Below are 17,694 nucleotides of genomic sequence, written 5' to 3'. Positions count from 1 at the left end.
GAACGAAAATACTCTGTACATCTCCTCCTCTGCCCCAGTGAAAAAGAAAAATCTTGTGAATATATTCAAGCTCAGTTTAGATAAAAACAGGGAAATTCACATCAGGGATTGCAGGAGACCCAGAAAGAAAGAGAAGTGAACAATACCACGCAGGCATTTTTCTAGGTATTTACATGACCAACATTACAACCAAAACTCATGTTGGTACCTGCCAGCTGTCAAACATCAGTAATCCTCATCATATTATTTTAAGAACTGAAGGTTATCGCTTCTCGGTTCTTCGACAACGTTCTTTCACATAACCTTACCGTAACGTGGTAGTCAGATAATCGCGCTTTTAAATTCTGACTGTTCCGTCCATACCGTGCTTAAATTTGGCTTCGGTGATTCAAAGCTTGAAGCAATGCACGCTTATTGTCGTCAACGTCCTGGGGATAGGGGAATTTCTTTCATTCACTGTCAATCACAAACCCGTAGTGGGCGCGTCTATTTTCCTTTTTGGACCAATCCTTGTCTCAGGGGGGCAAGACGAGAAGAGATGAGAGCCAATCGGCGTTCCTCATTCCTGAACTTTTGCTACTCTGAGCAAGTTAATACATCGGGGGGTGTGGCCGCGCCTGACTGACTCCACTTGAAAGCGCGTTAACTCTTCAAGGGCTGAACCGGTAATAATAATAATAATAATAATAATAATAATAACAATAATAATAATAATAATAATAATAATAATACATGCGCTAGTATTATATTCGTTATTGGTATTGTTATTATTATTGCTGTTGATGTTATATTACTACTACTGTAGTATAGTTGATATTATATTATGTTTGCAACTATTTTGTGTTTACCCCTAGCCAGATACAGTTACAATGACGACAGTAAAACACTCCTGTAGTGGAAAAAAATACAAATACTTGCGCCCATCATTTTGAAGCGCTGATTCTGAAACCGGAACTGTATAAATTAAAAGGCTCAAGCAAACTTGGAGAATATGACAAGCGTTGGAATAAAGACAAATCTCTGGAGACATACACCTGGATTTCCCCCACTTCCAAACAACTGTTATGCACAAGTGGGTTAAGAATGCAGGCCATTGTACGACATTGCTGGGTTTAAGTGACAATGAACACTAATTTAGACTGGATGGAACTCATTCAGTGGCAAAAATCCGTTATTCTCTCAGCCTTCCTTCATACATCAATATGTTGATTACCACGTATTAAAACTGCAGCCGAAAGTTGTGCGTTCTACGTCAATAAGTGTCCTGGCACACAAGCTGATCATGTGTGGTACTGTGCGGCTTCAATTTTATGTATATATATATGTGTGTGTGTGTGTGTATTTCTTGATACTTAACCAATAACGTCTTGCAGCAGTAATCAGACAAATAAAACCACAAAGTAAATACATAAAACTCTGGCCATCCGAGTATTGGAGAGGAACTGTGAAGGTATTCAAACTTCCAGTTTGATGCTTGTGGCTGGAATTCGCACACAAATGAGGGGCCCAGTGCGTCATGAGGTCATATGATGGAATTTTGTGGGCTTCCCGCTCCAGTGAAAATTCCTTGTGTGCAGGTAACGTGCTCCCCGTGGCACAATTGCAAAGCCGGAGGGGGGGTGTGCACATGATGTCCGTGCAATTCTGTCACAGCACGATTCAGCCACTGTCACAAAATCAAATATGAAACGTCATGTAAAATAATCGGGAAATTATGAACGTCAGCAATAATAACGGGCTTTCCGAGCAAAATCTTTTGTTGAAAACGTTATTTGTTTGTCGCCTGTTTGTCTGAGAGCGGAGATGCCCTCTGCATATTGCCATTATGGAGAACGGTCTTAAACGGGGAAGAGGTGGATGTTATGCCTTTAAGAGTTAAGAAACTTGAAACCTTGTTTGCGCAACAATCAGTGCAGCTCACAGCCGCCAAAGTGTCTAGACTAGCACATGATGGGAATCAGCCAATGGCTCCATAGCTTTCCTCGGGGGCCCCGTGTGTGTGTGTGCGTGCGCGTGTGTGTGTATGTGTGTGCTTCAGAAACTGAAAAAAGACAGAAACGGAGAAAGAAAGAAATCTGGGGTGCTGTTTGACCAGATCTGAACACGGAGCCAGGGGCACGTCGGAGCCTTTAAGGATTGTTCATCACCAATCATCTGAATATATGGATATTTCGGGATTGTAAACGAGTACTTTAATGTCGCGGAAAAACCACTGGGACCGCGAGTTCTGAAAGGCTTTTCTTGGGATTAATTCGCAGCGGAGCTGCTTCATTCATGTGCCGAGTGCCGCTTTAAAGAGAAAAAGAGCCGAGGGTGTTTCAAAGTCCAAAAACACAGCAAGAGAGCAAGCCGATCGTTTTCTGTCGCAGTGTTTCCTTGGGATAGTACTACGTTAATGTAGTTTCTACAACCATGGGAATAGAATAGCACGGCATTACTTCGGGATTCTTGCAAGTGCTTTCAATGCAGTTGCCTTATAAGAACCGAAGCATTTACAGTGTTCCATGTTCTCCAGCTAAGGATTCAAGCTGAAGTGAATGCATTTTGATTTCTATGTAACAGTATATTTTTGTTTCTCTTCTCCTTTTTTAATGCAACATACTAGTGTAGCTCCTACTCTAATGTTGCGGCTTGGCCACATATATACAGCATTCGGCTGTGCGTGCCCTGCACGGCATATACAAACCATTAATGTTGTACGGCGGCCTTAAAACTGATTTGAATCCACACAGATCTGAACAGGAGTAAAACACATCTAGATTTATAAATTATCGTATGTTCAGGTCGAAACGCTCAGGTCTTGTGCGGCGACTCTGGAGAAGCCGTTTGATTCCAGATAGAGAAGGGGGAGATGGAAGTAGCAATACCAGCGAGGGGGGTCGGGACGATCTGTGCGGCAATAACCCAGAAAAGATTCCCAAAACGGAGCTCAGACCGGTGACCCGAGGCTGGTCGCCTGAGGGGGACTTCGGGGGAGAGTGCACCAGAAATTCCGCCGAGTGCGGCAGCGGCGGCTCAAGGGTCATTTTGGACCAAGATGGGGGTGCCATGTGTGTGCTGGATCAGGGAAGCCCCCGATCCGCACAGGACGAATGCAAAACGGTGACATGCTGTCTGTTCAAAGACCGGGACCACACCGGACCCAGAAGCACAGAGACGGCTCGGGGTAAGGAACCTGGTTCTTGCCAGTTTGTGCTGAGGAACCGTAGTTCCCGGGACGCCGGTTCTCCTGGGGCACAGGAGGTGAAACCCCGATCGGTAGTTGAGCAGGAGCTCAAGACTGCCACCTACACCCTTTTAAAAAGACTAAAGGAGAAACCGCTGGATACGTTGTTGGAGGCCGTGGAGTCTAAAGGGGGGATGCCGAGCGATTGTGTTATGGTATCGCGGACAGAGCTGCGGCTTGGCGGCCATATGGCACCGCCGCAGCTCCTGCTCTGTAAGCTGTACCGCTGGTCCGACCTGCAGCACACGGCTCAACTGAAACCGCTCTGTGAGTGCCAGAGCTTCGGGGCTCATGACGGCCCGGTGGTATGCTGCAACCCCTACCACTACAGCCGTCTCTGTGGGCCAGGTAAGAGCACCTGTTCAGACCTACAGGCACCCCTTGATGTTCAGGCAGATTTTCGAAACTTCACAAGCTAAAACAAACTTGAGTAAACGCAGCTTATATTCACTTACGAATGGTACTGTTTGTATTGTTTCCAGTGTTACTGTTGCATTTCATGTTGTGATTGATAGAATCACAATTCATGCGAATGTGTGCTTTAACAAGAGGGTTAAGTTGTCCGGAGTAGAACCTTCAGGTCTTATGCGCATTGAATCATATGCACATCTTCATTAAATATGGGAAAGCATTTTGACATTTTCTAGGTGCACGCTTTCGCATTTCTGACCTGGCCCCTTCTTCCTGGCGACTTCTTTTCAGCGCATAGTAATTTGCTTGGAATTACGAGACAGTACCAGACTTTGTCATGTCCTTTTGAAATTCAGACTTGCATCACTAAACATGGATGGTTGCAAGTTTTAACTGAAAAAAGTACCATATCTGTATGGCGAGGTGCATGTGAGGGAGTCTGGAAAGGGGACAGTATAAAAATATTTTTTTCATACTGCACTGACAACATAATGTTGGGAAAAACATATTTTAATAACGAAATACGTTACCATATGGGCTCGTGGTAGAATAATATAATACAGCTATACCCACTAATACGGTTTGTGATCTTAATATGTTTTGTTAGAAACTGAGGTTACCTCCAGAAAGAAGAGGCATACGTTATGTTTAATGTGTTGATACATTTTGTGTACGTAAACGCTATGGCCGGACAACATACCCGTTCAGAGAATGACGACCACTTCTTCATAGGACTGAAGATATAGGTTTTGGATAAATAATCTTAAATTTACATTTTAGCAATGGACCATGGTGGGACTGTGCAAGCGTCATCATAATAATTCCGGAGTTGACTTTTTTTATTTGGATATGCTGATCAGACCTGAGTTCAAATGTAGGTGATAGAAGACGTTAATAACACGGAGCGGTATGAACGTCTTAGTTAATGTGCTAATATGATCACAATGCATTTCTATGCACTGTGCATTAATATGGCGATAGTGTCCTTAAAGCTTCGCCTTGTAGCTAACGTTAGATAAAAGATGCACAGAGGCACATAGGCCCTGCTTCTTACTATAGAAATCGTACTGTTTTAGTTGTCCCATTTCTAACTATTGCAAACTCCCATCGAAAACAAACATTTTATGTGATGCGCCATTAATACATGGGCTAGTATACTATTTAAGTGTAAAGTAAGCTACAGGCAAACTCTCAAACTAACTGCGCATAACTCAGATGTCTAACATGTCTTAACGTTTACAGATGTGTACCCTAGCACTCTCGGATGGTTTCAAACAATGCATGTGCATTGGTGCCTTCGGTGACTACAACCGGCTCTGTTGCGTATGTGATGCTGGGCCGTTTTGCCCCGCTAACCCCGGGAGCCACGTGTGAAATCGCGTGTGAAGATGCGAGCTTTAGTGTTTCTCTCTCCTTGCTCTGGGAGGGTGGTTTGATCCTCCCGTAACATCCGCGTTCACAGGAGCTAGTTGGCTGTGACATGCACATCAAAGACTTGGATTTCACAATTTCAGCACTGATAGTGGAAACATGTGGGAAACTGTTGCAGCTCGGTTGTTTGTTTTGAACTTACTGGTTATTGTTCAACAGTAGAAAGCATTACACACCGATATTAACGGGGCAGAAAAAGTAAAGCAGAAACCTACACAATTCCATTTACATCCGTATTCAAAAGAAAGTTGATTAGGCCAGAAAATGCTTGTTATTAACTGCTATTATTCTGTCTTGCATAAATGACGTATATATAGATTTAAGCAATCGTATAGACTTGATGTACAAGGAGATCAGCAGTCATTGAAGGTTGATCGTTTTGTTGAAGAAAGAGATGTTCCTTGACTCAGACCCAATGCCTGAAGTAAACTACAAATGTGCTGTAATGAAAAAAAGTTTAAAATCCAAAGAAGGAGCGAAAAAATGTATATGGGTGGACAGAAAGGTACTTAGTTCCTCATTTTCACACGCGTTTCCTCGATGTCTCCTGTTGCGAGGGTAGGGCAACCCCAAAGAAAGCCTTCTACACATAAGCACGATCCACGCCCTCGTGCACGTCCAGATAAAAGTAGTATTTACCTTATATTTCAGATTTGAACTGATCTTAGTTTTCTACAGAGCTTGTGAAACGTTACTGCTCAGTCCTCGTTTGCAGGGCGGGTGAAAATCCAGTGTTTATAAACTGCTTTAGCTTTTAGACCTTAAAACCATCTTAAAGGTGGAGTGGGTTTGGAAAATTTGTAGTTGTAGAAGTGTTAATACTAATGAATAAAAATCCTGTTATAAAATCGTACATGCGTACATGTCATTCACCACGAGACTGAGTTTGCTTTCTATTACCGAACACCTCTTTCTATTACAGAACAATTCTTAAACCCATTTTTTAAAAACTTTATATAGGTCATCTCGTTTTTCCAGGACACCCTTCGATTCAATATTCAGCCGACCCCCATTCAGTAAACACACGCGCACGCGCTCAAACACTTTAATATTTAAATGTAACAGGCAGACGCGCTAGCCACTTTATTTTTCTGATCGCTAAATCTTGACAAGTACATCGGAGTTAAAACTACAGTCTGAAAACAAAACCAAACAAAAGACAGTGCTCGGCTAGGCGAAGAGAACAGGGATTTAGATAGACAAAAACCTTTTTTTCTTCTTCTTTTATTTGGGCAGGCATTATGCCTTTGAAATGAGATCAGTTTCAAGTTGCGCTTTAAAAGCCCTTTTTCCTAAGGAGGTCCCCTCGTGCTATTTAGGTGAAGGAGGGGTGATAATATACAGTTTGCATAATACTGGCGCCAGACTGACTAGCTGTGTATCTGAGTGACTGAGTTAGGATCCTGGCAATTACTGCCGCCACTCTTAAAGAACCCGCTGCTATTCTGTTTTTCTTTTTCCTCTTTTCCTTTTGGCGAGGTTACTGCGTGCTTTGAAAGTTTTCTCTCCTCATTTTCAAACTTGTGAGTTGATTCACTTATAATCTTTTAAGCATATGATTCTGGACCCTAAGGACGGGGGAAAAGTATCTTTGTGTATCTTTGTGTACATACAGAAACGTTTAAGTAACATGTTACACATATTTTCTGAATACTTATAAACCCTGATAATAAAGTGTTCATATCAACGGCTTGATATGTTAAGGTGGCTGAAGCGAAATAACCACCGTGTTTGGTGGAGTCATTTGCGGCAGAACAAAGCTCTGTTTCCAAACAATGAACTCGATAGGAAGTGTATATCAAAGGTCATATACGATTCACTATATTGTTATTCATGCAATTGTCTTGCTATACATGATGTATGTTTTCAGTGTTTGCCTTTTCACTGAATGCTATTTCCTCATCCTGGTCAGCAAACAAAAAATAACTCCTAGAGGTGTTTTTGAGAATGCTCCATTTATTGAAAGTTAAGAAAGAAAGAAAAATCATATTCAAAAACACCTATGGGATGTATTACAGGAAACATAATCAGAATCAACAGCAATAAATTATGATAAAACGATGTATTGTGTAACATACTTAACATGTAAAACCCCATCATCTACAGCTGGCATTGTTTTGCATAATAGGTCTGTTCTCCATAACCTAATTTTGAGTCTCAAAAGGTAGAAACAAATGAGGCCATTTACTTTGCTTAGCAGATGATAAAATAGGCTTGGTGTTATAATCTATTGCATTGTAAAAAAAAAAAAAAAGAGTTGGGTGGATAGATGAGGATTCAGTTGCTCTAAACTTACTTTATGATAGTCAGAATGCTTGTGCAAAAAAAGACTATGTACTCTGTTTTTCATTAATATTGTGATAATTTACAAATCAAAGCATTCACAATTTGTTGAAATGGCATTATATGTGCAGAGCAAAACTTCATTCATTGTAGTGGTTGCTCTGAACTAGCGATACTATTTGTGAGGAGAAAAGTGACATTTATTTGTAGGTCGAAGTTAAAGGACATATGTTGAAAATACAGGGATAATTTGAAGTGGTAGTAAGACTGCGTGTCTCAGTTTAATATTTCCATTTTGAGCATATCTTTGTGATTCTAGTACCTATGCTTCACAGGTGTACTTTCGTGTTCTATACCTCACTCATTATATTTTGATACATACATTCATATACAGATTTACTGTGCTAAAATGTTTAGCAGTGTCAGTACTTTTTAAATCACAAGGTTATTGAAATGCTGAAAACATCTGACTCCTCACTACATTAACATTTCCCCTCATATTTATGTGCGGAATTGAACTGCAAAGTTATTTACTAAAAGGCTCGACCTTTGCTCACGGCCCGGGCACACTATGCCTATGGACAGGTCCCAAACCAGATCCCCTGCGCTCCAGAGACCCCAACACACTCTTTCCGCTGTGCACGCATCCCACAGGTGGGAGATTACTGTATGTTGATGTGTTAGGGCCGGGGGTTGTGGTTTTCTGATGGTTGTGTTAGTCTCCAGACTGTAGCCACTTATATCTCCAATTAAATCGCTGCCAGTCTTTTACGTGAGCACTATATTCAAAAGTGAGATTGATACTTTTTATTTGTTGGGAGTGGGCGGAAGACTTCTGCTCCAAGGTAATGCAGCAACTGCCTTAGCAGAAAGGAATGGTGCGGAGGGACGCTGTGGTCCCGGCGAACCCCTAACGTGGATGTTTTGTGTTCCAGAGTCACCCCCACCCCCGTACTCAAGGCTTTCCCCCACTGAAGAGCTCAAGCCACTGGGTAAGTCAACAGTGCAGCCGCAGTCTTTCTCAGCACTGTCCTCATACTCGGTCTCAACACTTAACGGAGGGAAAGGCAAGCTGGCGGCGTTGAGTGTTAAGCATTGTTTCTGAGGAGGCCCTTACGGGCATAGCAAAACTGAAGAACAGTGTTGGGTCAGCAGTAGTTTATCAGCCCGTCAGACAGACCCAAGGCTGGGTCCTCTGGGGATGGATGAGACCTGTTGTGGTGTTATGACTGTCAGGGCGCGGCATGTCTCTTAATCAAAAGCTTTGCTTGTAACAGTTTATTTATTACAGCTGTGACTGCCAAATTGTGCCTTGACACCAGAATTTTCTAACTTATCTGATTTGGGGGTACATGGGGTTGGTTTGCGAGGTTACTGATGGATTCCTACCAGTCATTGAGCAACAAGACAGAAATTACCCCTGGCTGGGCAATTAGGCAGAAGAGAAAAGATCACAGAATAATAGTGAGGGTGGTTCAGGAAATGCCATTGACTTTAGCGGAATGCTTCTCTAGTGGAAAGTTACCTGTTGGTGCTGAAGGTCGGTCATGGTGTGAATTGCTGAGAGTGGGGATCATAGGAAATGATGAAACATTCGGCAAGACGTGACTTGACAAAGTCAAAATACTTCCTCATTTTCACATAATGGGCCATTACTGGGTTCCACTCATCAGCTTTCACTGAAAATCGGTGAGGTGGCTGCCCTCATGAATTTGATGCATGTGTTTATCATGACTTTGTGTCATGTAGATCTCTCAAAATCATCACATGTTCTTGTAGGAATGCTATATGGGCATGTTCAACAGGGTTGCGTTATATTTTTGTGTGTTGTAATCACTGGGGTCATGGAGTAGGCAGTAGAGGGACCTCAGCCTGGCTATCCTGCTGAACTGTGCTAAATGTATTAATCAACTGATATTAAGTGCTTAACGCCTGTGTTTAGTGTTATAGGTGCATTTCAATTTGAATGAAAACCATAATCTATGAGAACACAGGTGTCAGAGCCTGGCACAGCACATGGTTCAGTGTGGGGCAGTTACCATCTGTGAAGTGTTTGGTGATTATTGAAAGTCCTGACACTGATTCCCTTCCTGTTTTCTTCTCCACAGATCTGTCAGATTCAACGTTGTCTTACACTGAAACTGAGGCCTCCAGCTCCCCTAATGCCACACCGGGGGTCTTCTCAGGTGAGTGTTTTCCCCCCCACCCCAAACATGGCCCTCAGGGGCAGTTCCCTCGCTGGAACTGGGATGCCCTGGTAGCCCACTATGCCAGGTATATTTAAGCTTTGACACCAGTCATACCTCAGTGACATTGCGGAGTGTTTGCCTGGAGTCATGATCCCGGTTTACATCAGTATTGTTCTTCTGGGCTGCCCTGATACAGTAGGTACAGTTAGTCTTACAACATGAGAAGAAAAGTGTTGTTGGTGAAAGATAAGTGTTAACACGCATGAGGTCATTGCCGAGCTCCGTCGAGGAGTTAAGCCTCTGTGCCATGCGCTCGTGCCAAGATCCAACGGACCGCCATTCACAGACAATCACCGCTGAGGTCAGAAAGGTCAGGTAGAGTCACTGTTTAAACAACAGGAAGTTCTCCTCAGTGCCCTTGTGCTCAGTGCGTGCGTGCCATTTTCAGTGTGCAGTGTGCAGGCGTCTGACTCAAGGAGTCAAGGAGGCCAGTGAGTCATGCCTTCCAAGCATGACTCTCCCTCCTTATCTGTCCTTCTGGCAATCAGTCCTCTGATCTGAGAGGACCGTAAGGGAAACGTGCTCAGGACCTTAGCGGGTAGGACACAGTGCCGTGCCCAGTGTGACACCCACACAGCAACACAAAGCAGGGTCTTTGGGACAGGGAAGCTCTCTGCGCAGGTTAAAGGTCAGAGCTGGACCTGCCCGTACAGAATGCTGAGGCAGAGTTCCCCCAGCATGGCCCTGAAGGACCAGAAGTCAAGCTGCCCGCTTGAAGTGCGAATGGGATGCATAGGTTTTGAGGCACGTTGTCTGGTGGCCCAGAGAGAAAGCAGGGTTCCACTTGAAAAAGGACAACAGGACCGTGCTAGTTTTCAGGTCGCAATCAATACTGTTTTCTCAAATATGGAAGTATCTTCGAGGCACACTGGATTTATTGTTATGGATGGTATTAAATACATTATGTATGGTATTATGTTGATTGTTCGAGCGCTTGAATAAACTGTCTGTGAACTCCCCTAATGGACCTGTGTCTGGCACTGCGCTCCTCTGTCCAGTACAGAAAGGATTAACAAGACGCACAGAGCCAAGCAGCTAATCGGATTCCCTCAGCACTGAGCTTCATCGGCTACCTTTCAGCGTGTTTGGATAAATGCGCAAAGTTTGCACTTAATACGTTTTTATTTTTATGTTGGTCTTCACCGCCTCTGATTAAAGACCATTAGAGATGTCTACAAGCCCTTGGCGATAAAGGTTTCTTTGTGAGGGATGGAGAGAGCACCTCAACCACAGAGCTTGCTTTTCCTTCCCTGTTTTTCTTTCAAAAAAATATTTGAGTGGGATCAACCCGTAATAAGATCCCCAGAACCCACCCCACCACACCCCCGGCCCTCAAATCTCTCCACCCGGCTAGCCTCCACCCAGGCGCTGAAAGGGGGAGGACCTGATGGAAACTGTTGCCTCTGTGAATGGGGCTGCAGAAAAAAAAATCACCCCCCTTTTATGAAATTGGAACCGTATTCATAAACTGTCCAGATTGAAGTTGTGTTTTGCGTTGAGAGGAAACACAGCCTTCCGTAAATGAAGGGGGTACAGGGTCCCAGGTCCGGGGGTGCAAGGGAGGGTGGATGTCATTTACAGGCCTGAATCCGCTGGAGACCCGCTGGAGTGACGGCTTTCGGATGTTTCTGCACGGTCCTTCTCCCTTCCACTAGCATGTGTGCTGTCCGTGCGCTTATTGCAAACGGCACACCTTGAGGCACGGGGCAACAGGATGTAAGAGTGAGATGGAGAGACGCATCGCAGTTTCTCGGAGAGCGTTCAGGAAAAGCATGCAGTGTCCTCTCATCTAGGGGCCCTGAGCATGTGCAGATTTTCTGCTGGCGTGTAACTACATCACAAACCATCATGTTAGGCTCTTTTTGCCCTTTGTGGAGGAAGATGTCAAAGTCCCACAGTGGCTCACCTTTCATTGTATCTGAAATGAAAGTCACAAAGTCATTGTGTGGTCTAGGCAGCAGTGTAGTATAGTGGTAAGGAGCAGGGCTTGTAACTGAAAGGTTGCTTGTGTGATTTCCTGCTGGGGCAGTGTTGCTCTACTTTGGACCAGGTACTTGACCCAGAGTTGCCTCAGTAAATATCCAGCCGTATAAATGGATACTGTTTAAAAATCGTCACCTATGCAAATCTCTCTGGGTAAGAGCGTCTACTCAATGCCAGTAATGTAACGTCTACATTTGTTGGGCGTCATAGCTGAACTGAACTGGCATGAGGTCAGTTTCCACTGTAACCTTTCCGTTTTGAAATACAGAAGTGAACCCCACTCCTTGGTTTAATAAATTAAAAACAAAAACAAAACAAACAAACAAACAAAAAAATTAATAGATAAACTTGTTGCATAGAAAGGCTGACTTTTTATCCAGGTTATCCTGGGCTTTGTGTAAATAAGTCCTGACTCCTCTGTGCCCCAGTGCGTGGGACACAGCGGTCACTGGGCTGTCGTCTCGTCACAGAGAGCACATTCCCATGCAGACTGTCTTGTTTGCCTGCAATCTGGGTAATGCTGTTGGGCTGATTATCTTATTTAGCCTGAAGTGCAGAAGTGCAGAACCACACAAGGGAGGTCCCCCCCCCCCATCAAGTGTTTGGAAAGAGAAGATCAATTTAACAGCAGTTATATGTGTGGTCCTCCACTACCGCCCCCACCTCCCCAAGCAGGAACTAGTTAAGCTCTTAAAAGCAAGGCTAGGGGGCATGTGGGGGTTAGCCAAATGTGCAGCAGTAGATAGCAGCCCTGGGCTACAGTAATACCCCTATCTGAACATTCCTCCTTTCTGTCAAACAATGGCTGATGAACACATTTGAACTGCTTAGTTTAGCGGATTACCCTTTTTATGCTCCTCGAAGGAACCAGCGGGACTTTGTTTTAGGTACAGTTCCTCTCGCAGAAAAAAAAAAAAGTTCACAGAAGATCTTGTTCATCATCAGAATACTGAGAAAATGTAAGAAGCCTTTATGTGGAAGTGCTTTCTGAAACCAGGTAGAGGGAAGAAACACTGCTTTCTGAACAGAGCGGAGAAGATTATGGGATTTGCAGCAGTGCCTGGTGACCTGGCTGTTCACTGGCACGACCGGAGCAGAGCAGCAGATCTTTCTCTTCATTTCTCTTCAGTGATCAATGAGCTGAACATCCCAGTCCCCCTAAGATCGTCCCAACACACCACAGATTCTTCAAATTACTGTAATCTCCAGCAAAATCCATCAAAAGCCTGTCTCTTCCATCTCCCAGTACCGTCGCAAAACAGATGACTTGCTGTATTATCAGTGTGTAGATGTGACTGTGTGTGTCTGTCCTCTCAGTAGAAGTGTGTGTGTATCTTTGTGTGTGTGTGTGTGTGTGCGCGCGCGTACGCTCATGTGTATGCTTGTGTCATAGTGAGTGGCATGTGTTGGATGTGTTTGTGTCTGTGTGAGTCTGTGCATGTGGGCATGTGTGTGCGTGCATGTGTGTCTGTGTGACTGTGACTGCGTGTGTCGGCTGCACACGGCTGGCTGCACACCTGTTTCCTTGCTGCCGTGACGCGGCCCATTGGAGATGTGGATATTGCACTCTGAAGTGGATCTCATTGCTTCCTGTATGACCGAGGGAGTGGGAGAGGCTGAGCTTTGTAACTCTGTGTGTGTGTGTGTGTGTGTGTGTGTGTGTGTGTGTGTGTGTGTGTGGGTGTGGGTTTGGAAACACTATGAGTTTTTTGGTTGGTTCTTTGATTCTGTGACAAAGCCTCTGAGAGACTCTTGACTGTCTTTGCAGTGTAGAGTTTGCAGACCGAACACCTGAATGAGGAACCTTGAACGGACTACAAGTAGTGGTGGGACCCAGACAACAGTGTCAGACCTGTGAGCATGAGACAGTTTGTTGATTATGGAAACACTTAATCAATGACAAAGCACTTCTCAGTACAGAGTAGAATATGACATATACATGAAATAAATGTCACAAATCACAGTAAGATCTTAATGCAGAGCAGAATGTTAACTAGGGTGGATTTAGAGTGGATTTAAAAGGGTAGCACTTTGGTGTCTATGACAGGGGTTTTGGAGCCTCATATACTGGTCAGACATGGCAGTGGCAAGTTGATTCTCGATTTAGTGCCCGGTGCTGATATTCAGACCTCTGGGGTCTCCTGCTCTCCTCTTTCTTGCTTTAGGGGTTTGTTCAGGCGTTAAAATGTCCATTTCTTTAGCACATCTTTACCTTATGTGATGGCACAGTAGGGAGAGGGCCATACATTGCAGTTACATACCAGCATAACTTTAACATTTCATAATCTGCATGCCTCTCTCTCAGCACGTAACTGGCAGCTGGAGTTTTTTTTTTTTTTTTTTTTGAGAAACTGCAAAGGGAAACTCATAAAAATTCAAAAAACCTACAGCTTGCTGTATAGCTACTTTTGTCAAATTTTAATTTCTAAACCCGATGAAAGGAATGACTTGTGACCTGTTCATTTGCATCCTGGTAGTTAAGTGTTAACTGTAGCATTCCACAGACAGTTAATGATATTTGAAATGCATTATGTTTCCGGTCCTAATTCTGAACAGTAATACAGAGGGCTTGTGCATTCCCCCTCTCTGTTGTTGATACACGTTCATTCACGTTCAGCACTTTAGCCAAAGAAAGTCAGCCCTGCCGTTATCCCTCCACATGCTAATTCTGCACTTCTTCCGTCCTCTCCCATTCCTCCCTCTCCCCCCGCCACCCCTCTCCCTCTCAGCGTGGGTCCGGTTCGACCGGCGTCAGCGTTGGCTCTCGGAAAGCCCTCGGGATTTTACAAGGAGCCTGTCTCCGCTTTGCCGCGCATACATTTGGGACTTGTCACTTTGTTGTTTGTTCTTAAGGTCAATCCCATTCATGGGAGAGAAAGCTAATGCGTCTCGGGGCCCGGCAAGGAATTTATTTATTTTTTTTTCCTTAGAGCTGGTGCATGAGCGAAGGCGCGGAGATAAGATCGACGGGCGAGGGATGCTCTGAGGGCTTCCGCTGCGGACACTCGCCCCTTTGTCAGCCGCACAGACAAGGGCGCCGTTTTAAAGACATTTTTAAAAAAAAAATGTCTGCTTTTTTAAAGATTAAAAGAAATATTTAACCAACAAAATCCTCTTTTCATCCAAGGCATTCATTTAATTAAAAGACATTAACAAAAGGGGAAAAGGGGTTCTTTGCTGGAGAGGCGCAGGGGCACAGCGCAGGGTGGTGCTGTGTGGGGTCAGTCTCTGTGTCCCTGTGTTGGGAAGTGCAGCATGAATGCCAGGCTGTGAAAGCCTGGAAAACCCGGGAAAGAAATTAGTCATTAATCCAGATGTTCATTATTTGATCTTGTCAAAATATTGTAAGTGTAGAAAAAAGCAATTAAACACAACGGTTGTTTGGTAGTATTGTCACACAGGCTTATGTACCTCACTTCTCTCTGTGTCGATACGCACTGCTCTCTGACCTTGCGTTGTTAGTCTTGCCTGGGTGTTGCATGGTGGAAGGGTTGATTGCTTTGTCAAACAAAGGGGTTGTCGTGAGCTGAGGGGGGGAGAAACCGTGGAAGGACACGATCTCCTGCAGGAAGGTGCGTGGGTCAAAGGTCGTGGGTCAGGTCATCTCAACCCCTGCCGCACACTACAGCCCTTATCAGTAAGGATGTGCTGCTCTTTTTTTTTTTTTTTTTAGTAAACAAAAAAATCACAGAAGAATTTGCTTATTAAAATTAAGATGTGCTGCTGTGTGACTCCAGAGGCTGCCATGTATTGTATCAAAGGCAGGAAGTGTGTAGGCTGTCAGTAGAGTGCAGCGGTCCCACTCTAGACACGACCTGAGCTTTATGCTTTAACCAGACTTTTGGTTGGAATTTCATGAGGATTAGTTGACGAAACAATGTTGCAAGAAGTTTGAAGCCTCTGCAGCATTTCCAAGAAATCACCAGGATGGCGTTCTTTTGGCTTTAAAGCACTTTCTGTCTTTGAAATGTTCTCCCTCACTCTTTTCTTCTTGCCTCTGTCCCCCTCTCTCCCTCTCTCTATAAGCAGTGGTAACCCGCCCCCCCCCCCCCAAACTCTCAGTGCTTCGTATAGCAGCAGGAAAAAGCCTGCAGGTCTGGTTTCCATTTGCTGGATGGTAATAACCTGCCTTTTTTTTGCCTCCGTATAAATCCAATTTGTTCGAAAAATGCATTCTTTCCATTTGGCTTGTAAACAAAGGAATCAGTGGTTTTGCATTCTTCATCAACCTAATTGTCAACAGGATGCAGGAGGAGATAAAGAGTTATATGTATGTATATATTATATACATATTTATGTGTGTGTGTGTGTGTTTGTATTTTTGTCTTTATGTACATACACTTACATAAATATACATTGCTTTGTTGGACGCTAGGTCATTGGTTGGAGTGTCCGAACCATATGGTTGTAGTAATCCAGTAATCCAGCGTTCGTTTTATCTTAAAAGCCACATGTCCTCAAATGTGTCATGAACTGCCATGTTGAATTATTATTCTGTTTTATTCCTCTGTACTTCAGCGTTGTGAGAAAGCGGGAAAGTTGGAAGTATGTCATGGAAAGATTCAAGGTCGGCAAACGGCGAGGTTGAGGTTATGGCTCGGACTCAAAAGTTCAGTTCCAGCTTCCCTCCAAGGGAAAGGCCCAGGCAGGTACACCGAATACAACGACATCACCCTGCCTGCGCTATCGGGGTGAACCAGCCGCAGTCTCTGTGGCGTCCCCGTTGTCATATCATATCATATGATGTGTGTCAGAGTTGTGATGGGTTATTGACCAGAGCCTGTTGCTGCGTTCGAAACTAAAGAATTTCTGTTCTGCCCCAGAGCTGTAAAGGGGACAAAGTCAGGACTGCAGTGGGAGGAAGTGTAGCGTAGTGGTAAGGGGCAGGGCTCATAACTGAAAGGATGCTGGTTCGATTCCTCACTAGGGCACTGCTGCTGTACCCCTGGGCAAGGTACCTAACCCACAATATCCTGAGTATATATCCAATCCATCTATCCAGCATTGTTCATCCGAGTTTTAACAAGCTTTTCGATGAACAGTGGGAATCTATGGTGATGGCGAGCAGTGTGTCCCCCCCCCCCCCCCCCCCTTTGGTTTTTAGCTTGCCCCCAGGGCAATGGCGCCCTGAACTTTGGTGGATATTAATAGACCTTCTTTTGTTAAAACTCATTGAAAACTCATATTTGTTTTCACATCCAACCGAGTGTTTGTGTTCCGAATTACACACACAGTTTCACGCCAAGGGCATTCCAGTGCCTTTCCATTGCCTTTAAAGAGGACGAGAGATAGCTATCTAATGCACGCACTGCACCGGACCCTGCTTACATCATATCATCCCCAGACGAGGCTACAGCTCACTGTCATGATATACAAAAGAAACTGTTATGGGCATGGAACAGGTAGCTGTGCAATCAAAACATGTGATTATTAATCGTGCATCAGTTAGCTTGAGCAGATGTATCCTGGACAGGTGTAACCAGCATGCAATTGCAGTCTTGATTTTGACAGATAAAGTTGCACTCTGTGGTCCAAAAGTGCTCAGATTGAAATTGTGAATTTTTTTCCTTTGCTTTTATATTCATTCAGATTTTTTTTTTTCTGACAGAATGATTACCAAGACAACCAACCCCAGGCCCCTGTGATACAGGGCTCTCATATCTGTTGCTGCAGCAGCTCAGTCAGGGCCATTTTATTTAATAACACAGAACGTTATGAAATATGAGGGATTGATAAGTGTATCAGTGGTGGCTGTCCAACCCCCCCCTCCCACTCCCCCCACCCCCTCCGGTATCTTCTGCCTGGCCGTATCTCTCAAGGCTGGCTGGCACGCGGCCGGCAGTTTCCACCGCAGCCCGCCGTTCGCTTGCCCGGCCGCACTCCCAGAGGGGACCCGGCCGCTCCAGGATGCAGGATGTGGAAATAATGTGACTCGAGTACTTCCACCCTGCCTCAGAAAATCAGGTTTTGCGGATTGTTTATTTGAGGGGAAAAGAGGCCTCGGCCAAGCATCCTGTTTTAAAAAACCTGGCCGGTTTTTTGGTAGCGGCGCGAGGCAGTGAATTGGCTCTTTGATGGTTGGGGGGGGGGGGGGGGGGGGGGGGGGGGAGT

The 17,694-nt window shown here is 44.5% G+C and overlaps 1 protein-coding gene across 1 annotated transcript in view; it reads left to right on the top strand.

The window, feature by feature from the left end:
• The first annotated feature begins 2,039 nt into the window (after positions 1-2,039).
• Positions 2,040-17,694, top strand: part of smad6b (SMAD family member 6b) — a 32,199-nt gene continuing 16,544 nt past the window's right edge. The window contains exons 1-3 of the mRNA XM_036535467.1: positions 2,040-3,574; positions 8,287-8,343; positions 9,460-9,537. Coding sequence (XP_036391360.1) covers positions 2,776-3,574; positions 8,287-8,343; positions 9,460-9,537 — 934 coding nt within the window. The 5' untranslated portion in view covers positions 2,040-2,775. The remainder of the gene's footprint in view (positions 3,575-8,286; positions 8,344-9,459; positions 9,538-17,694) is intronic.

Source organism: Megalops cyprinoides, chromosome 8 (assembly GCF_013368585.1).
Source record: "Megalops cyprinoides isolate fMegCyp1 chromosome 8, fMegCyp1.pri, whole genome shotgun sequence".
Taxonomy (NCBI): Eukaryota; Metazoa; Chordata; class Actinopteri; order Elopiformes; family Megalopidae; genus Megalops; species Megalops cyprinoides.
Note: the sequence above shows the minus strand (reverse complement) of the source record. Positions and strands in the feature narration are given on the sequence as shown.